At 36.8% G+C, this 20,004-nt stretch overlaps 4 protein-coding genes across 7 annotated transcripts; 2 read left to right on the forward strand and 2 right to left on the reverse strand.

The window, feature by feature from the left end:
* The first annotated feature begins 1,588 nt into the window (after positions 1-1,588).
* Positions 1,589-5,038, forward strand: LOC110846563 (rac GTPase-activating protein 1). Of its 2 annotated transcripts, none has more exons than XM_022093359.2 (9): positions 1,589-1,862; positions 2,002-2,131; positions 2,205-2,597; positions 2,885-3,024; positions 3,147-3,327; positions 3,402-3,736; positions 3,817-4,214; positions 4,301-4,675; positions 4,754-5,038. In XM_022093359.2, the coding sequence occupies exons 2-9, from the start codon at positions 2,056-2,058 to the stop codon at positions 4,776-4,778; spliced, it is 1,923 nt and encodes a 640-aa protein (XP_021949051.1). In that variant the 5' UTR covers positions 1,589-1,862; positions 2,002-2,055; the 3' UTR covers positions 4,779-5,038. The 2 variants fall into 2 exon arrangements, with proteins under 2 accessions (XP_021949051.1, XP_021949050.1); XM_022093358.2 differs by having other exon boundaries at positions 1,591-1,862; positions 3,141-3,327.
* Positions 5,039-5,042: 4 nt separating this feature from the next.
* On the reverse strand, positions 5,043-5,971 carry LOC110846564 (DNA-directed RNA polymerases I, II, and III subunit RPABC2-like). The gene is made up of 4 exons (XM_022093360.2): positions 5,798-5,971; positions 5,634-5,706; positions 5,385-5,537; positions 5,043-5,319 (listed from the first exon to the last, which is right to left on the reverse strand). The coding sequence occupies exons 1-4, from the start codon at positions 5,824-5,826 to the stop codon at positions 5,170-5,172; spliced, it is 405 nt and encodes a 134-aa protein (XP_021949052.1). The 5' UTR covers positions 5,827-5,971; the 3' UTR covers positions 5,043-5,169.
* A 63-nt stretch (positions 5,972-6,034) lies between these two features.
* LOC110847949 (uncharacterized protein F54F2.9) lies at positions 6,035-8,912 on the forward strand. 2 transcript variants are annotated; one of them, XM_022095000.2, is made up of 9 exons: positions 6,035-6,457; positions 6,547-6,721; positions 6,807-6,911; positions 6,977-7,195; positions 7,280-7,398; positions 7,512-7,956; positions 8,042-8,275; positions 8,352-8,677; positions 8,777-8,912. In XM_022095000.2, exons 2-8 carry the CDS (start codon positions 6,578-6,580, stop codon positions 8,661-8,663), a joined length of 1,578 nt encoding a protein of 525 aa, XP_021950692.1. In that variant the 5' UTR covers positions 6,035-6,457; positions 6,547-6,577; the 3' UTR covers positions 8,664-8,677; positions 8,777-8,912. The 2 variants fall into 2 exon arrangements, with proteins under 2 accessions (XP_021950692.1, XP_021950691.1); XM_022094999.2 differs by having other exon boundaries at positions 6,039-6,457; positions 8,352-8,912.
* LOC110847950 (protein gustavus) lies at positions 8,913-19,337 on the reverse strand. 2 transcript variants are annotated; one of them, XM_022095002.2, is made up of 13 exons: positions 18,008-19,337; positions 12,521-12,912; positions 12,318-12,379; positions 12,065-12,150; positions 11,844-11,883; positions 11,709-11,751; positions 11,468-11,610; positions 11,225-11,372; positions 11,072-11,134; positions 10,874-10,969; positions 10,711-10,770; positions 10,539-10,602; positions 8,913-10,450 (listed from the first exon to the last, which is right to left on the reverse strand). In XM_022095002.2, the coding sequence occupies exons 1-13, from the start codon at positions 18,358-18,360 to the stop codon at positions 10,438-10,440; spliced, it is 1,563 nt and encodes a 520-aa protein (XP_021950694.2). In that variant the 5' UTR covers positions 18,361-19,337; the 3' UTR covers positions 8,913-10,437. The 2 variants fall into 2 exon arrangements, with proteins under 2 accessions (XP_021950694.2, XP_021950693.1); XM_022095001.2 differs by lacking the exon at positions 18,008-19,337 and adding an exon at positions 14,215-14,990.
* Between the last annotated feature and the right edge of the window lie 667 nt (positions 19,338-20,004).

Genomic DNA, 20,004 nt, shown 5'->3' on the forward strand with positions numbered 1-20,004 from the left:
AGTAATAGTTTCTTGAAGCTGTTCGCCAAATTTATTTCTGTGAGTCGATTCGGTGGACCAGCAGCAGAGAGAAAGCATGAGATTCCCTCTGACTGATATTCACCGAGAAAGAAAATAGCAGTTGGTTGGTTTAATGCAATAATTTCTGAGAACAATGGCGAGTGGTCCTCCTGCTGCTAGAGCACTTGTGAACCTCTCATTACTATTATTCGAAGGAAAATATAGACTTTGCCAACCTCGGCGCAGCTTTCCGTCAAGGCAAGATGACGGATGCGATTAGCAAATAGCGACTGATGATGACGATGGCGTAAAACTACTCAAGCTTGTTCCCAATATGTAACACCAGATTGCTTGTCCACATTTATTATGGGTCGATAAATCATTTATGATAAACAAACGTTACATGCAGACATGTCAACCTTGTATACATAAATGTGCACCACCGATTCCTCAGCTTGAAATTATTAGCTCACAACTTTCAATGATAATAATATGATCATATTAAATTGATTTACTATTTGCAAAACACTCACAAACTTGATCACGATGACGCTCCCTGGTGCTATCCAGTTACACATGCTCACAAAAAGATCCTTTTGATTTGGCAATTCGTCAGGCAATCAATCTGATTTCCGTTCTCCGGAGGTGGTGAGCTGCTGTGGGGCTTCATAAATCATTACAGAAAAAGAAAAGACTTTGTAACATACTCTTAAATCAAGCAAAGTTTAGTTCATTTCATAAGACTTTTGTATGAAATGAAACTCTAAATGTGCTACCAATCTGCTACCAAAGTTGAACAAGCCTGAGCAACTCAACAAACCAGTCTCAACTTGCCTTTGTCTAAATAATGTGTTGATTATGACGCTGTGTTGTTAGGAGTGTGGCGTTCCTTAAAGGTTTCAATGTTTCCCAGTAGTTTGTTGCTTTATTCCTAATAATAGAAAGTAATTTGCCTTGTTTAACAGTTGCTCGACTAGTCAAAGGAAAAGCAATCTCAAATTTTCCGGGAGTGAAATACACACACGAAATTATTCAAGAAGCCATCATGCGGTTCTTGTTGGTTTCAAAAACACCATCAATAAACTAAAGCCATTAATTTCCATCCGTTTCTCTTGCCGATAGATTCTCCCGAAAATCATTCATACATACAGTTCCTATTACTTTCCACTTTCCAATAGAAAATTGAAGCATGATGGGTCAAACTATGCAACGAGGAAGGAGATGGTTGATTTGTGAAGGCGTGTAGCTGGGATTCTATAGGAGCACCTTTCTCCAGCTACAAAAACTTGTCTCACTTTTCTCACTTGCATACGAGAACTCTGCCCAATATGCTGCAAATTAGGCTCCAATAAATCTAACCATAAAGTGAGCATGAATAAAACTGTATTTTGCATATTATGTCACACTTATCCTTAGTATTCACCTTAATCTTATATAATTTAATTATTTGGTAGTTGCTACTAAATTTCATCCCTTCTGAAAGATGATTGCGAGGGGCAAGACGTGAAGTGCAGTGGAGTGTTGAATCACTCGGGCTCTGATTGGACGAGAACTTGATGTCCGTTGGCATTTTGGGACGAGCAGAGCGGTTACTCGCTTCTTTCCCACTTTCTTCTTACGAGAGAACTGGTAGTTTACTCCTTCTGCCGTAACTTTGCTCTAAATTCTACGTTTCATAAACACAAATTAGTAAAGAATTAAATTAACAATTTTTTGGGAGTGTTTCCTTCTCAACGGCTATATCCCACCTTTACTAACAGTCGCTGAAATTGGAAGGTTTCATTCTGTGAATTTCTTGTTATATCATATCCATTCGAGTAAATACCTCGTCAGGTCAGTATTGTCCAGTTGACTTGAAGCTGGTAAGTCTGTTTTCTTTATCTCAATTTTACTCTAATTTTGGAATATTTGTTCAGTATCCGCTCGACTTGTATGCGTGGTCACTGTCTGATCCTGTTGAATTATTATAATACAAGTTTAACACTTTAATTTTTTTTTCAGAAAACACTACATTACAGAAAACTTTTATGGTATAGATTTTAGTCCAGCTTCAAAATGCTGTCTAAATTAGCCGTTTATGACGAACTTATTCGTCACTACGACCATTACTGCAATCAAAATTCCACCAAAGGTGAGTTTATAACATAAACGTTGAATTTGTTTATAGTGCAAAAGTTTCAGATTGTGAATTTTATGATATTCAGAATTTCTGGAGTTTGTGAATAATCAAGAAAATTGCAGACAAAAGTGGGAGGAGTCTGAAACTGAATGCACGCGTCTACAAAACGAAGTTTCAGTGTGTCAACAAGAAATCACACGGCAAGAAAGGAAAATCCAAGAAGTTCGGCGACATTTGGAGAGCAAGATGGAAATTGTAAATAAGTTGGAATTGGAAAATGAAAGAATTGAACTGCGTAACAATTCTGCGAAATCACTTGTAAACCATTATTTAAATGAGCCAAGAATCAACCCGGACATGAAAGAGAGACTTTTGCATATCATTTCGATTTTGGAAAATGGAGAGAACCGAGATAAGAATACATTTATGCGATCCCCTGCTGGAGCTCTGGACACTATATCAGAAGTGGGATCAACTGGTATAAGATTTTATGCTTTACGTCTTAACTTTGTATTTATTTTCATATTTTTTATTATATATCAATCATTTTGACTTCATACTTCATAGTATGAAGTTAATACCAGGGTGCATAAACTTTTTTGTCGTTCGCCGAGGTTTCTCCTCAGGCGGTGATGCAAGGATGAAATTTTTTATACAAAATTCAAAAAATTATAAGTTGAGGAATTGCATGCAATTAGGAGACACTACGGAAAACAAAAAAATGTATGCGCCTGTTTAATATAATTAATACTCTTTGCACACTAGATCTGAGCATGACACAGTCGGAGGATGATTTGGATGTATCTGGAGTTCGAACTCGTCGACAACGGGCTAGGTCAGGGAAGAGACAGTCACTAGAAAAATTAATGGTTGCCTCTAAGAAAGCTCGAAAGTCGTCAACGACGGTAATTTAAAAAACAAAACATTATTTGAGCAGATCTAGATCAAGTTATAAGTACAGTTTAAAATGGCTATGATGGTACTAGAAGCTGCTGTCTGACTTTTATTTACTCGATTTCAGCAACAGATCATGGATTCCACTGGAACAGACAAATTAATTGCAAAAACTGTAGTGTCGTTCCCCAGGGATGGACATATTCACGCTGTTGCAAGTTTGGAAACTGTTCCTGGAAATTCGTATATGCCCTCGAAAATGTCTGAAGCTCAGATAATTATGCACCCTTCGGCACCACCATTGCCCTCAAGTGGTAAGTTTGTAGTGAGTATTGGTCAATAAATTATTTAAAGGAATGAGTTTTTACTGATGGTGACAATTTTGTAGAATCGGAGTCTGAAGCTGGAGGATTGCTTACTCATCAGAAATCCCCAGTAACTCATCAATTGATTATCAACAACGAGGCTGCATCATCATCAACACAGTCTCCTCGATTTGGGCGAACATTGAGCTCTGGAGGGGCAATGGCAATGCGTCCTCATGCTTTCTGTCAAAAAACTGTTATCAAACCTGAAACATGCGAACCTTGTGGAAAACGAATCAAGTTTTCAAAGCTTGCATTGAAATGTCGAGATTGTAAAGCGACTTGTCACCCCGAATGCAAAGATAAAGTGCCATTGCCATGCGTTGTTACTGGAACTCCCAGCAATAAGACACAAATGGTTTGATTTTCTGATCTAATGACTTGTCAAAAAAATTAGATTTAGCGTTTGCCAATTTACATGTGTTCTATTCTATTTAGGGAACAATTGCCGATTATGCCCCTTTGACACATCCTATGGTCCCGGGACTTGTTCAACACTGCGTCAATGAAGTTGAGGTCAGAGGTTTCGAAACCGTTGGCTTATATCGTGTTCCGGGCCCAGAAAAGGAAGTCAAGGAATTGAAAGAACGTTTTCTTAAGGGGAAGGGAATTCCCAATTTGAGCAAATATGATATTCATGCAGTGTGTGGTTGTATCAAGGACTTTCTTCGCTCAATTCAAGAGCCATTGATTGGAAAATGGTTTTGGCGTGACTTTGCATTGGCTAGTGAAATTTCTGATCGACTTAAACGACAAGCTGAAATTGATCGAATTATTCATGATTTGCCACCTGCAAATCAGGATACACTGGCATTTGTGATTCTTCATTTACAACGGTACGTACGAGACTGATTACACACTACTATAGAGTAAATGGGCCTATGGATTGTGGTTCTTAAAGCTTTTTTTCTACGTCTCGCAGGGTTGGCGAAGTTGCAACTGTAAAAATGCCGGCTTCAAACTTAGCCAAAGTATTTGGTCCTACGATTGTTGGATATTCAGGACCAGATATCGATGCTAAAACGATGTTACGAGAAACGAGGAAGCAACAAGCTGTATTGGAGGCTCTGCTGAGCATGCCACAAGATTTCTGGACAAAGTTTGTATATCGCCAAGACCAACGGCCGTACAGTGCTACCAAATCCGGAACATATACACGCACTAAGGGCAAAACCATGTCTACTATCTACTCTACGCCACAAAGTTCAAACACAATGCATAATGTCAGTCGTACTCGAGAGTCAGGACGGAAAATTTACTTTACAGATGAGTCACCAAAGGATACTCCTCGCACTCGGTAATTACATCTATCTAACTGTATGATTTCTTTGGTACAGCAGATGTGATGTAACTGTATGGTTTGTTTATATTACAGACAAAAACGTAACTTTTTTGATTAAACCTAAACTAGCCAGGTGCTCGCTCCTTCACACTGGACCAAGATATTTCTTATTTCTACAGTTTTCACGTTATAATAACCAACAATAATATAATATAATCACGAATATGTATGTGCATGATTTCTATTAGGAAAGAAAGAAGTGTATATGAAGCTAGTAATATTCTCCTACTATACGAACAAAGATGACAGTTGCAATGTTGCTTACCGTTGTACATACAACTTTTTATTTTGAAATATAATAATGATATACAAAAGTCACATATGTACATTTATCTAATATTTTATTTATGTGATCATCATATAATAATACAATACATGACATTTACAAATAAGAGCATCAAGTTTGAACGAACCAATTTCGTAAAAACAAAGCAACAATAGAGAGATCTTTAGTCAATGTTAATCAGTTCATCGATTGACCAATCTTCATAACTTCCATCTGGCAGATAGCGACGAATTATGATGGGAATTTTTCTTAATTTCAATTCTTTCATGGCAATCTGCAGCGGATCCGTTTCTCCCTCCAATTCTACCATGACCTGATACATACAATTATTGCATATTACTAAACCCTATTTTTGTCAAAGTTACATTATTAACTCACAGGAGCACACATGGCAATTTGTAATGCTCTCGTCCCCAAAATTCGAGCTCTTTCGTATTTCGTCATGTAGGGTGTCGTAATGCGTTTAGATGGGAGGGTTGGTCCCGGCCCACTAACCTCACCTGCATTGATCAGGTCAATATTCTCTCCATCCTACATACAACGAGGGCACAAGCAGCGAATTAACATACATGGAAATACTGTTTCAAAATAACTGGTAGTTCCAACATTGCAATGTTTGACACTTGCCTCATTCTGCTCCAACTCCTCTTGATCCTGGTCCTCCATGTCATACTCATCCCCTGCCATGTCATCCCCGACACTAGACGTAAATAAATGCACGAAAAAAACACATGATCAAAATGCATCAACCTAACATTTCGTTCAATTTCAATTTCAAGAAATAGACTTACTCGTCGGGTTCATAATCTTCGTCGGCCATTATTATTTCGTCAAGTTACAGACACGGAAGATTAAGTGTTAAAATCGGAATATTTTATATTTTAATTTTTCTTTGTAGATTATATAAATATAAATTTATATTCCAATCCAATTTGCAAAAAATAGCAACAACCAACCAAACACGTTTTTGTATTTACTGGAATTTAATTTGAAGGTGGCGGAGATGTTTGTGTTTATGGGGAAAAATAAGTTGAGTTTCAAGCGGGTAGTACTTTTTTAGTCATTCATTTTCATTCGCAAAATATATGAATTGATGACATTGCATTGTGCTTGGCATATGTGTCAAAATTGTGCAGAATCAGTGAGTTTTTTTAGGTTTGCACAAATTTTCTATTTTTGTAGCCAATTATAACCGCTTTCACAAAGTTGCTCGCCACTTGTTCCCGTCAACCAGGTTTAATTGCAAAATCGACAGACTACAAGAAAATGAAGACAGAGTTATTTAGTATAAAGTTACTACCAATAGTTAATTAATATTCTCAAATAAGGTGACAGTGTAGAAGGGTGTTTTACTCTTAATATTGTTTAAATGGTTGACAGCTGACAATTGTAATAGAGATAAAAATAACTACTTTGAAGCCGAAACATTTCTTGGTCGTCTTTCTTTTAAAGTAAGTTTGAAGTTGACCATTAAATTAGAAATTGGGCATTATGTCGTATAGTGCGTATTTTTACTGATTTTGTTGTTTTACTTCATCAGGTTTCCAGTTTGGAAATTTACTCGTGTAAAAATGTCGTCATTTAGAAGCATAACTGTGATACTGATTGCAAGTCTTACCTGTGTAAGCGGATGGACAAATGAAGAATTTGAAATGTTTGATCTTGTGGAAGAGCTTGGGTCTGTTACTTTGTACGATTTTCTTGGCGTTACAAGGGTAAGTCGAAGAATAATAATTTATAATTTAAAGACAGAATCACAAATTATGGATATAAATTGCAACTCAATTTCCCCATTTTTAGGAATCCTCTCTTAGAGAAATTAAATCAGCATATCGACAACTGTCAGTAAAATTGCACCCAGATAAAAATCCGGATGACCCAAATGCAGATGTCAAATTTCGACAGGTGAGCGGTACTACGGTCTACGTGTGATTGGGATATAAAAATATTTTTAAATGTAAATATTTCAGCTTGTTGGAGCATATGAAGCGCTGAAAGATGACGAACTGAGAAAATCCTATCATAACGTACTAGAGTTTGGACTACCTAATTGGAGACAACCCTTGTTTTACTTCAGAAGAGCCAAAAAGCTTGCAATGTGGCAAGTTGGTATCTTGCTATTACTTATTATCACAACTGGTCAGTATCTAGCAGCTTGGGGGTCGTACTTTGAAAGGAAGCTGTCTTTGGTAAGATCATCTCAGAAACAATCAGTCAGTAGGACCTATTCTTATGTAACAAACAAACTTAATTCATTTGAATTTACTCTGCAGAACGAGTATGTCGAATCCAGTTTAAAGAAAACGAGACGATCAAAGAAAGCTCAGAAGGAAGGTCCAAAGATAGAAGAAGTACAAGCAGAATTGGAGGAGCAGTTTCTGCAAAAACCGAGGTATTGAACATTAACTAATTGAAGCTGGGTGGTTGAAAGTAAATATAGAGTTTTTACTCCCAACTAATCGTAAGTTTTAAGAAAAATGGCTAAACGTTCATTTAATTTCACAGTATGTTTAATACGGCGCCTTTCCAACTTATCCGTCTTGGAAAATATTTGGTGACAGAATTTCCCTTTGACTTGGTGAAATTCTATCGACAAATTCAAGAACAAAGGCGAAAAGAAGAAGAAAGGTTGCTGCAAGAAAAACTTCTTGAAGAAGAAAGCAACATTCCCCCCGAACCAAAGAAGCCACGAAAACGAAAGACATTCCAGCTTCCAGAAAAGGAGGTTGAAGACGACGATGGGGAATCTTCAAGAAGTACTGGAAGCAATGTTGCGAGTAAAACATCCACTCAAGAGACATTTATTAGTGGAGGTCTTTGGACGGATGATGACATTACACAACTTATTAAACTGTGTTCCAAATATCCTGGTGGTTTTCCTGACCGTTGGTATCAGATATCAATGATTATGAGACGTCCAGTGGCAGAAGTAGCTCATATGGCTAAAAAGGTAATTTTACGCTTCTCCTGTAACTATTGCGAGCAGTAAGTTATTTAAATTTAATATTAAATTAAAATTTATTATTAATGTCCAGGTGTTGGAAGATCTTAACAATAAGCAAGGAGAAGAGGAAGAGTCAGTCACTCCTTCCGTGAAAGTTAAAATAAAAACAAAAGGTTCAAATTTTGACGATGCTGACATGTTGCAGAAGGTTCAGGCTTGGTCCAAGGATGACCAAAAAAGATTAGAAACTGCTCTTCAGATGTACCCAAAAAGTACATTAGGAGACCGGTGGGGAAAAATTTCATCTCACGTTGGCAAATCTAAGGTATTTTCATTTTATGTCATTTGGATTTACATTTATTGATTGTTAGTTGTAAATAATGTTATGTGTGGTATTGTAGGATGAATGTACACAGAGATATAAATATGTTGCTGATTTAGTCAAAAAGAAGAAAGAACAGGAACAATCAATTGATGAAGGGGTTACTACTGCTGATGAAGGAGTAAAACATTCAGACTCTAACATGAAAAATGTTGAAGATGGTGCTATAAAAGAAGAGTCATCATCGGCAAATCAGGAAACTGATGATGGAGCAAGTGCCCCTTCAAAGTCCAAGGATAGTGCTTCTCGTCAAGACTCATCATCTTCCAATGGTTCCAATAATGGATCTGACAATGAATGGTGCGTAGTGGAAGGCCAAAAAAATTATTGATTATTTATTTTAAGGTTGGTCATCGCAATTCCGTTGGATATTATACTAGTATTTATAGATTTGTTTATACCGACTTGCTTTATATGGATGGATTTTGTCTTCATATCATGCAGGCGGAACATGTAAACGGAACACATTACGTATGTAAATAAGCATGTAAGATAAATATGCAACTTATACTATGGAACTACTATGCTACTACATAAATACCTTCACTAATAAATAAATAAATAAATAACTATAAAACAATTCAGGAGTGCGCAAACCGCTGAGTTTATTTTCGTCAAAACGTTTCCTCTACATTATATTGTGATGTATTTTAAAAATTAAATTTACAAATGCATGGAGTAAAATTCCAGTTGGAAATATTTGAATTTTAATAATTACTAATTACATTGTCTTACACAAGAGTTGAATCTCATGAAAACGTTCGTTTCAGATTAATCTGTATGAATTTAACTTTCTATCCACAACTTGTTACTGCCCTAATTAGCTGCGATGCTTGACGGCAAACATATCGACACAAATCACTGGTCACAGGTCGACTTACTTTCACAGGGCTGTTGAAAGAAACTTGAACCCCTCACGTTTATTGAATTACCATGAAATATAGGGCCAGAGGTGGGCGGGCGTAGAAGGGATGGATAGACTGAACTTGAAATTATTTCCTTCTGGTCTGGTTAATTGTTGTTGTTGTTTAGTGATGAATTTTACACGGGTCTAGAAGAGATTTTGAAAACGAGGTTGTGAATTTTTGAAGATCACTCAGCTCCGCAATGCTGACAATATTGTTGAGAGGCAGTCTTACATCATGACTAATGAAGTAACTTAACGTGGACTAAACGAAGACTTTTATAACACAATGCGGTACTTGCTCTTCTTGTTTTTGTACTCCTCTACATATTTACAAAAGCGTGTACGAAATTCGCCCATCAGATTCATGATGTAGCAATACAATAGAAGAGAGAGAGAGAGATAGTAAGAGAGGTAATTTTATGTGTACCAATATCTGGGCAGATAAATGTGGATGTAATTAAAACAAGTTATTTCACAAGTTTAGTGGAGACAACTGTACAGCAAGTATATTGGATTTGCTACAAAAAATATAGCTTGCATATATACTAACTAAAATTTGGCTATGTAGTTTTACACTTATTAAAACAGCAGCACAACATTTTCATTATCGATTCAATAAAATGAATATTACTAAAAAAACAGTACATGTATGTATATAAGTAAGTAAACATAGTTGCACAGCAAATTAGCTGCAAATCATAGGACATTTAATTGGTACATCTTATCTATAAAAACTGGCTTTACGATTGCAGTACAGTCTGTCTGTAATAGATTAAATTTGATTTTACAAAACGGCTCCTCAGATTAAACAATCATCAAAGTCAAGTTACAAACTGGAATATTTGGAACTTTGCAAAAGATGTTGTCATAAAGAGATCTGTCAGTTTCTGCATTCGCACACATGTCTCACAAATTGACATCGACAGCCAAAGACAAGTGACAAATTAAACGAGTTTCATAAAAATAGCTCGGATACGGAAATTAATAATTTGTTGATTTTTGTTATCACTGGGAATAGATTAAACCAGCAGTACGCCAAACGGTCTTCTTAATTATTAATTTAAAATCGGCAGATCGTGGTCTACAAAAGTCTTAAAAAGATATTCACTGATAGTCGTTGTTCATAATAATATATAGAATGAATACATGCTATAAACCAGCATTGGATGAAACAAGATCATGAAGAGGAGGAGTTTTGTTACCGACGCTCCCTGCATGAATCCAAAATATACTTTAGTTTTTTAGCCATCAATTTATTATCCAACAGCACGATGATTCTGGGAAGCCAACAAGTCTTACTTGTAAAGGAGATAGTCTATCAATGCTGGGGGTAGGTTGAGTTCATTGATACGATGAAGACGATCTGAAATAATATTTAGCAAAAATATGTTATTATTACTATCGTTAGCAGTGAGGCCATTTACTATTGAATTCAGCATATTGAATTGGCTATATTGAAATATATATGTACCTCTACCGACGCAATGTCGAAGGACACGGCGTGTTAAGAACATAAGAGGTAATGGTTCCGCTGAAAATAGAGACACACATATATACATGCATATACCAACTTATTGGGAGACAGAAAACGAAACGTATTATTTTGTTTCAAAACAATTTAATCGACAACTTACGGTCAAGGCCCCCAATGTATTTCATTGTTATCTCACAGTGACCCCACACTGCAGAAACTATCGGGTACATTTTCTTTCCCTTCATTCCCCTGAAAGCTATAAATGCACCGAATTAATGTTGAACTCTTGATGCACTAGTATCCTTTTGAGTTTAGTTGCTTCCAAAATCAACAGTGAAAGACTAAATGAAATGGTTACCTATTCCCAAATATTGACCATCTACTACAAAGGCCAGTGTCCCCTCATCCATATCCAACACCACTGCAAATTCAACAAGTTCAAGTTGTATATGTATCAACATTATCAACAAACAACGAAACAATTATAACATGTAAAACACAACATATATACCTTGAAACGTGTCTGGTACAACAAAATTCTCATCCGGTTTTAATAATGCGGGGTATGTGGTTCCAGACGCTGTATTTTTACTATCATGGTAAAGTTTATTTCTTCCCAAGTCCCACCCCCATGATTGGTCATTGCTACCAACTAAGCTCTGTAAGTAATAAACAATATAATGTAATGATAATTCATTTGAGCTCATCGAAACAATTATTATAATTGAGGATCAGAGGCATAAGAATCACATACCTGATAACCAACAGAATTTAAAGGTGCTTCAGATGTGGCACATCCGACAACGGCGTGCGTTCCTCTTTGCCGGGTTGACCAGTGAATTTCCCACACATGAAGCCCCTTGCTATAACCTACTTTCCCCCGTATACAGTCAGTACCTGGTAAATACAAAGAGGTCATATATACACTTGATTAATTTGTGGTCAATCACAAGTTATTGCTTATTTCGTATTAAATATTATCAATCCTGGCTTACTTTGAGCAACCGGGTGACGGTGGAATGTCAATTTTTCATCGTCCTGTCATTAAAAAATTAAATTCATATGTTAATATCATAAAATCCAAAAATATCACAAAAATAATGTTGATTAAATTGTTAAGTTATACGCACTTTGACAAATATGTTTAGTGAACGATCTTCCGAATTCCAGCTATATCCAAGAGCAATAATAAATCAATGAATAAACAAATAAATTGACATGGATCACAAGATACAATTGGTAATCTACAACATAGTGATTTGAAGCGCTATCTTTCTGCAACTATATATGATATGTTAAATTGCATTTAAACCAGTGTGTCACAGATTACCACTTGATTAATTTTACATACGCGTGTTTTAGCTGAATTTCCTTTGATGCGTGAGGCATATCCAGCAACATATCTAATCTCGCTGGTGGAGTTAGCTCTTCTGCGAGCTAGAAAGAAGATAGGAATACTGCGTTAGCTTCATTCATAATTAATTTTACAAAATAATTCAACACAACATAAATATATTCACACACATAGACATATATCGCATATGAACAATTGGCACATGAACTATGTTAGAAAAATTCAATTAAATATTTTTTGCTTGTCTAACCTCCCGTGGTCCAGGAGTTCTTGTTGTGGTTTCTCGAGAAGACATTGACTTTCCCCCACCAACTGGAGAGAGAAACAAATGCGTGTAGTAAAACATTGTTGAGCAATGGCACGGCAATAGACGACTTGTCGTCGAGATTTATGTTGTTGGAACAAATCAGGAAATGATCTTTACTTGAGAATGCTCACTAACACACTACTAACCTGAAACTTTCTGACCCATCATTCCACGGTGCCTGATTCGAGTTCTTAGTAATTTGTGTCCTCCTCGTGTGTAATAATGTGGAAGTGGAGTTCTGTTCGCAAGGCAAGGATTTACAGAAACTGTAACACTGACGGGGTTTGCAAGTCCAGGGCACACAGTCGGATGATTAAAATCGTTGAGACGGATGGTGGCTGAACTCACGTCAGGTGGGTTTGGAATTAAAGAGTTAGTTGTTGGACGATGCCCAGCAGAAATATTTAAAGAATTTTGACTAAGATAGTGCAACGGAAGATGGTTTCCCAATAGTTGAGGATTTACAGGAGGGGTGACGGTATTTCGATTACAATGATGATTCGATGGTCCTCCAGCTAAAATTGTACGACACTGGGACCTGGAAAATTAATATAAAAACGCTTGGTCAGCTCATACGACTCGTTTACCAACTAACAAATCTATCCATAAAATACAGACATTCTTTCCAGAATTTCCTGTTCACTTAGGAATTTCCTTAGACTTATACATTAGCTTAAGATATTCTGGATGACTAACAAATTTTCAATTTTAAATACTCTTGCTTTCATCTTTCACATCTCTAAAATTGGTATGTACTAGGTTCACCCTTCCTACAGAAGGAAACTCAACCATACGCGTATTTAATGATAAACCAAACATAATACGTAACGCAATTAGATTTTCTAGACAGCAAAAACTTTAGCAAGTTAGGTGATGGAGTTTTAGGGATAGCATAGGCATAAAAACGATGTACCTAGTCATTTCACTCGTAGATGATACAACAATTCTGCACAATAATAATGTGGGATAGAGGGACAGACTACAGACACATTATCATCACACAAACAAAGCAGCCAATCTTTGAGGATGGAGTGAGCGTGGCTTGTAATGACCTTCAACAGCATTTCCCATTCTGCATTTAAGGGTTCTGCTAAAATGCTCTTCTGCTCTCTCAATTCATTTACAAATGAAATAATAGCATTTGTCTATCTGCTTCTGCTTGGCTGATGCAGACAGCGAGTGATGAAAACTATCTACGAAGCTATAAAACATATTTTTAGTCTTGCTTTGATTGCAAAAAACATTCTGTGCTTAATCTGATATCTACAAAATTGGTGTCGCGTCGAGACAAAGAAGCAATTGGGCGAATTCAAATAAAAATAATATGTCCTTGGCACTGAAATTTCAAAAGACCCGAAATGCAAGGGATTTTTCAAGTGTCAAGGACTGCTACTACACTTGACAGAGTGTATGCGACCCAAGGATAGTAGTCGTCCATACTACAAAAGGAAGTATCAAGAGTAGGACCCCAAAGCAAAAGGCTTACTCCTATTAAATATACAAAGACTTGTTATGTACTTCAGCTTGATTACAGCAAACCAAGACTTTTGAACCCTCCAGTTTGTAATTTCTCTCACTAGCAAAAAAATCTACTACCGAACCCGTTCCACGGTTCCGGTATTGAGACTATGGTCACTGTCAAACAGGAAACTTTGTGCATAACTGAAAAATATGACCATTTTTCACGGTGAAAATTTTACTGTTTGCGTAGAGTCTCTCTATACTTTTGAAACATCAACAATTTCATATTATATACCGTTGTGTTACACAGCCCTCTTTCCATGCAAGACACATAATATCGATTATGGAGTGTATTCTAAATGTGATAAAATCCTGTTACCCGCTCGAGTTTTCCGAATCACCAGGAAATGCAGCACACGGCATTATTACTGAGGAACACTAAACTTGCTTCTCCAACGACTATTGTAATAATAGCAGCTCTTGTAATAGGAAAATGCGAATCCGCAGTTTATAAACAGAAAATCTCCCCCTTCTTGCAGATGAAGAAGTACGGTGGGCCGAGTTGCTGGGAACGAATTATAAAACACCCCACGAAACAGAGATGAAATCACAATGATAATGAAATTTTAGTTGATTCACTAAACCAACGTTGTTACGAAATCCAATTTTCCAGAGGTAGAACAAGTTTCAATCGTTTGCAAATTTGAGCCAAAATTTGAATTATATTATTATAGGATTTCTAGTCCTTTTTCTTCTCTTCGTTGGCATTATTCACTTTGAACAAAATAAACTAGGTGCACATGCAGGCAACAGAAACAATTGAGATCGGTTCTAGTTTCGTTTGCAAAATCACAGATAACCAAGAAATCCAAATTTTCATCTATGCATACAATATTGAATATTAACTTTCTGCATATAAATGAAATCCACAACTTTTTGCAATCTTTGTACTGGCCTCCAGTCCTGAATTCCCAATTACATTTGCTTGCGATTGCTGCAGATAATTTGCATAAACGAGCATTTTCGCACAGCCCACAAGCTTACAGTCCAAGTGCGAGTAAAGAACAGGCAAAAAAATTGTTCACATCACAAGAGCTACGAGAGAGCTACACACACTCGCAGCACCACAACTAACTAACTGGGATGCCAGACAAAGACTAACTAACTAACTGACTTATTTCAATGTTATGAGTATCTCGTAGCTCACACACTTTATGCCATCCATCAAAAGTGGTAGCCAGCAATCTAACTAAAGTTATAATATTTTTGGCATAGCTCAATGCAATTCCATGCAAAACAGCATAGTCTCGCGGCATAGTAGTGATACATAGCAGCAGAAGCATGGGGAACAAATTTATTTATTTTACAACGCTCTCGTCACTCGTCTGAGTGGTAAACAGGCTGCAAATAGTAATCTGTGGTAATTAATTATCAAGAACAAAGTAAAACATCTTTTTTATGCTACGCATAATGCAGACATGAATTGATACTGATACCGACAACTTGGTCGCAAGTTCATATGACTGCTTATTACTATGTGCAAGCTCAGTTTTTTTGTTTCCTGGGCCAGTTTCGCCAGTTTGCACTTTGCAAGTACTCCATAATGCCCAAATTGATTTGACGAATTTTTAAGAGTGGTCATTTGAAAAAATACTAAGTTGCATAAAAGAGATATGAATTTGCATCGTAATTCAGTAACACAAAACAGCCAGCAAAAGTGACGATAGTTTTTGCAAACACCTAAAAAACTTGTGCATGTATATGGACGTAACAACACTACCGTCATGTATACGTATACGTAAGTATTGCCGAGGGAACATAGACAAGGTCAGTTCAATACTTGTCTAGGTACCTTTTCCACTTACTAGTTACACAGCATGCAGTGAGAAGGGTATTGTTTAAATCAGCCATGCTCACGAGTCCATCCAAGGAAGAGAAGAATTATATGGTTGCAGCAAAATTGCACCAAGCACTATGTACATAAATATGTATGTTTGAATGTACATAGTTTTTAGCTAGGTTTTCATTGCATCAAGCACACCTAATTCCTATTGAAATTGAATCATTGAAAATGGCAAATCATTCTGTTCTGACAAGCAAATCATATGAAGACAAAATAGGAATGCTTCTTCCATTTCATTAAATAAGATTGAGTGAGGTGAGTCCCATATAAAAGTATCCCCTGGGTTTGTGTTGAACGACTTGCTAGTTTTAAGGCATGAAATATTTTGACTGCATGTAAGTATCGCATAAAAACGATAACACTGGCTGATGATGAGACATTAGACGTCTAATTTTGAGGTAATAATAACAGAAGTAGTATATACTATTGGTATTATTTAGGACCGCCGGACTACGGAGGAAGCTATACATTTTGCACTAAATATATAGATATCTATAATAGATATATATATATTTCTGCCACAAGAGCGAAATAAATATACCACTAAATAATGCTGTAGAAAAGTAACAGTTAGTGGTATTTCTCATTAGCAGCACAAAATATTATGTCGTTATAATATAATCGTACCATCAACCATATAATAGTGGAACCAAAACCATCTTTCTGTGTTGGTGACCTTATCCTTGGTATTCAGTTAATTATTTGCAGGAGGTTAGGTGTGTATTATTTGCCTTCATTTTAACTATGCAATATACTTATTTTATATTAACAGCAAACGAGAATTACAAACATCATTAGGAAATAGTACATGTTGTGCAACCTGAAATAGCAATATGTTTCAAACCACACTACACTAACTAATAAATATATTATATGCTGATGCTCGTCTATAGGCCGAAATCTCTGACCAGGGAGTTGAGAAAAAAACCTCAAAATGCAATAAGAATGACAGCTTCATCCTGGTCATCATTACCCCCCAAATTAAACTGTTAGCTGAATAGACAATCGACGACATTACTAAATGACATTTCTTGCTGAAGCACCCAAGAAATAGAAACGAAAAAAAACTGTCCTTGGCATTGACTTCAATGCAAGATAATTGAGGAACGGCATAGCACAGCGGCAGCAGAAGTTCTGCTCATCCGGCCGAATTGGTAGTGCTTCATTGATGTTAACATCATCAGAAGGGAAGTGGTCAATGGGTCAAGGTTGCAGGTACTTGCATAACAATGGATAGGAAAGGAAACAAACGCAGCCGAAGAGTTGGAATTACTATTATACAACAATGACAGCCAACAACCATAAGAAGAGCGTATCAGCATAACGAACGCACGACACCTCACCATCAAATACGTAATGAGTAAGGTGCTCCCTTAATAAATGTTGATGGGTGTGATGTGATAATCTCTTACTTTCGCTTTTGTTCCTCTGCACATGCACAAATGTATAGCAACAGATTAACATTGAGTGTATGCATGTAAGACAAGTGTGTAATATAGATACGATCAACTATATTGCTATACATTTGTGTATCCTTATGCTGACGGAGTTGCACTTTACATCCATTATGTTAGGTTCAGTTGAGCAAAACAATTTTACACAGGTTGAAGTTAAGGTGAATTATTATACAAACCCTAACGTGGTGGTAGTTATTAACTTTGCTCAAGTTTAAACACATTCATACCATAAAGTAGATGCGATCTTGACCCAAAACCACGAGAAAAAATGGGATAAAGTTATAACATAACTATAGCCATATTAACCGTATAAAAGTTTCCTGAAGTTATTTTGTGATGAAATTTTTACGAGTTTTCAAGTTCATCTCTTACATTGATTTATCATGTATCGTTGTAACAATGTGAGAAATAAGTGAGAATAACCAATTTTATTCAATACTGAGATACGACAAGAGATATTATCTTTAGACATACATGCAATTTCCTTCAAATCCAAAACGCATGAATTGTTTTAGTTCTCACAATTGTTAAAAAACTAGATCATGGCATATTACCTAAAGTCTTGGAGTAAAATAATAAATGATTGAAATATAAAACACGTCTGAAAATATATGTATGCATTTAGTTGAATTTTGCATTCCAGTTCAAATATTAATATGTTTATGGTTAGCAAAAGGTGTTAGCATGTATGTAACTAATCATTTATGGTGGTAGAAAACTATTTAGAGTGATACAACAGTTGAGAATGGTTCAGAATACTTATGATATCATGAAGGAAGATGGCCGAATAATGATAATAAAATCATAACCACCTTAAGAGGAGCTGATTGTTCCAGTTATTGAGGAAGATGGATGAGCCGAGCCAAGTATTTTGCCTGGATGAGGTGTCAAACCACCTTCCACAAGGGATACAGGCTAAAAGGGATCCACACGGACTATTGGTAGAGTGTTGATGATTTCGATAGGGGGAACATCCCAGTAAACCCACGCGAAGGTGAACAGTGAGGGGACGGCAACAGTGAAGACAACAGAGCGTGGTGGGTGTGGAGTTAGAAAACGCGGGAGGCGCTGCGCCGAAAGGGTGGCATGTTGTGGGTGTGGTCAATAATGGTTGCTGTTGGTAGCCTGCGCCACTAATTGGTCCATTATTTAGTATCACAACCATTTGAAAAGTCAGTTTTCAACAATTGACTCCATTCATATAAATCAGGAAAACCACCACGTAGCTGACGTAGTGGTAGAAAAGACCAACAAACTTTTTAGACAAGTGTAATTATATAGCACTAGGTAGCACAGAGTTGGGTTGAATTACTGTTTTTAAAGCTAATTTATACGACTCTTTGGAATACGATAACTTTGTGAATTATATAATCCAAGTGGTTAATAAGAAGTATTAGAAACTATATAGTCTCTCCGACCTATCAGCTTTTTTTAACCTTTGACGATTTTTATATATGCATTCACTTAACCGATTATAAATTCTCAATCTTCAGGACCAATATTGCTTTTAAAAATTTATTGCTTTCTTCATTTCAGTTATCCGTAGTAGGAGTTGTAGTTGTATATGTAATGTAGCTTGGTTTAGAGATTCATGTAGAATATTATTGCGACCGTGGTTATGAAGGATTATGGCAGGAAGTAGTACTACAGTATAAATTATAATGCTATTTAACGAGGGCCAAGAAATTGAATTTGTTGCAGCCACTGAGGAGTGGATATTATTTTCCTGGACTGCCTGGAATCCAATATGGGTGTTGGAAAGGGAAGTGGATGGAAGAAGAAGGGGCTGAATTTTCCGATTCTGAGGCAGTAAAATGCCAGGGCAGTATAAGTTGTGCGCGTAGTAAAGGACTTTCTTCCCTTGTTCGGCGAGCGAGAGAAAGTGGACCGAGTTCACATGCAGGAGAGTTGCAGTTGGTGGTTGGGGTTGGTGCTTCTCCTGGCTTGTGAATGTGACAGGACGACGAGTAGTGAAGGGGAAAAGTCGTCCCAGGGATATATCTCTCTGGATATTATGCGGGGAGAGTGAGAGTTCGGGTCGGGACACTTCGACTGCTGCTGCTACTACCCGCTTTCTATTCACTTCCTTCCTTCCCACTGCTGACTTGATAAAAACAACTCTGCTGAACCCCCAACAAGAACGAAACGACCAACACCACCACCACCACTCACTGGCACTTGCATGCTGTTAGAAAGTAAAATGCCATTTTACTCTCCGTCTGCCTCCTTTTCTTCTACGAATCACAAATATACTCCTTTCCGGACTTATTAGCAGAGTCACTCTCCGGGTTCCTTTTATCCATGAAGTGAGGTCCCCCACACTCCTCCGAATTACCTTTGTGTACCCTACGTATCACGACTCCTCTAACTCACCCACTTCACCATCAATTTTTTAAAGACTACAGTAGCTACACTACTCTACGCAACTTTCGTCATGCAAATTCACCACGAAAAGTAATTAAATACAATTTTGAGATTTTCAATGCAATGCAATGCTGTCCAGAACAGTAGTTGGTTACAACAGATAGGCCATTGGTATGGCAAGGGACGAGATGAAATTTAAACCACAAAAACGCCCATGAAACAAGATACAATTTCAGTTTCACCCAACCGAATTTTATTTTCTGCCGCTGCTCCACCAACAATACTCGAATTTTGAACGATATTAGCACAAATTATGTAACGAAGAGCAATTGTGTATGATTAATTATTGCTACGTGTGACTTTATAAATGGATTAAAATGATGAACGAAAGAACGTATACAAAAGCAAACTGTCTGCAATGCTATGACGAGTATTTTTCAGAAGC

The sequence above is a fragment of the Folsomia candida genome, unplaced genomic scaffold (genome assembly GCF_002217175.1).
Source record: "Folsomia candida strain VU population unplaced genomic scaffold, ASM221717v1 Fcan01_Sc003, whole genome shotgun sequence".
NCBI lineage: Eukaryota > Metazoa > Arthropoda > Collembola > Entomobryomorpha > Isotomidae > Folsomia > Folsomia candida.

Excerpts from the sequence above, each read along its gene's own strand:
- LOC110846563 (XM_022093358.2), top strand. The coding sequence starts at position 2,056 with ATGCTGTCTAAATTAGCCGTTTATGACGAACTTATTCGTCACTACGAC. Across the intron at positions 3,328-3,401 it reads ACCACCATTGCCCTCAAGTG|AATCGGAGTCTGAAGCTGGA; the intron begins GTAAGTTTGTAG and ends ACAATTTTGTAG. Across the intron at positions 4,215-4,300 it reads GTGATTCTTCATTTACAACG|GGTTGGCGAAGTTGCAACTG; the intron begins GTACGTACGAGA and ends TACGTCTCGCAG.
- LOC110846564 (XM_022093360.2), bottom strand. The coding sequence starts at position 5,826 with ATGGCCGACGAAGATTATGAACCCGACGA. Across the intron at positions 5,538-5,633 it reads AGGAGTTGGAGCAGAATGAG|GATGGAGAGAATATTGACCT; the intron begins GCAAGTGTCAAA and ends CGTTGTATGTAG. Across the intron at positions 5,320-5,384 it reads AAATTGCCATGTGTGCTCCT|GTCATGGTAGAATTGGAGGG; the intron begins GTGAGTTAATAA and ends TGTATGTATCAG.
- LOC110847949 (XM_022095000.2), top strand. The coding sequence starts at position 6,578 with ATGTCGTCATTTAGAAGCATAACTGTGATACTGATTGCAAGTCTTACC. Across the intron at positions 7,196-7,279 it reads TTGAAAGGAAGCTGTCTTTG|AACGAGTATGTCGAATCCAG; the intron begins GTAAGATCATCT and ends TTTACTCTGCAG. Across the intron at positions 7,957-8,041 it reads TAGCTCATATGGCTAAAAAG|GTGTTGGAAGATCTTAACAA; the intron begins GTAATTTTACGC and ends ATTAATGTCCAG.
- LOC110847950 (XM_022095002.2), bottom strand. The coding sequence starts at position 18,360 with ATGGTTGTGATACTAAATAATGGACCAATTAGTGGCGCAGGCTACCAA. Across the intron at positions 12,151-12,317 it reads GAACTCCTGGACCACGGGAG|CTCGCAGAAGAGCTAACTCC; the intron begins GTTAGACAAGCA and ends TCTTCTTTCTAG. Across the intron at positions 10,771-10,873 it reads ATACATTGGGGGCCTTGACC|CGGAACCATTACCTCTTATG; the intron begins GTAAGTTGTCGA and ends CTCTATTTTCAG.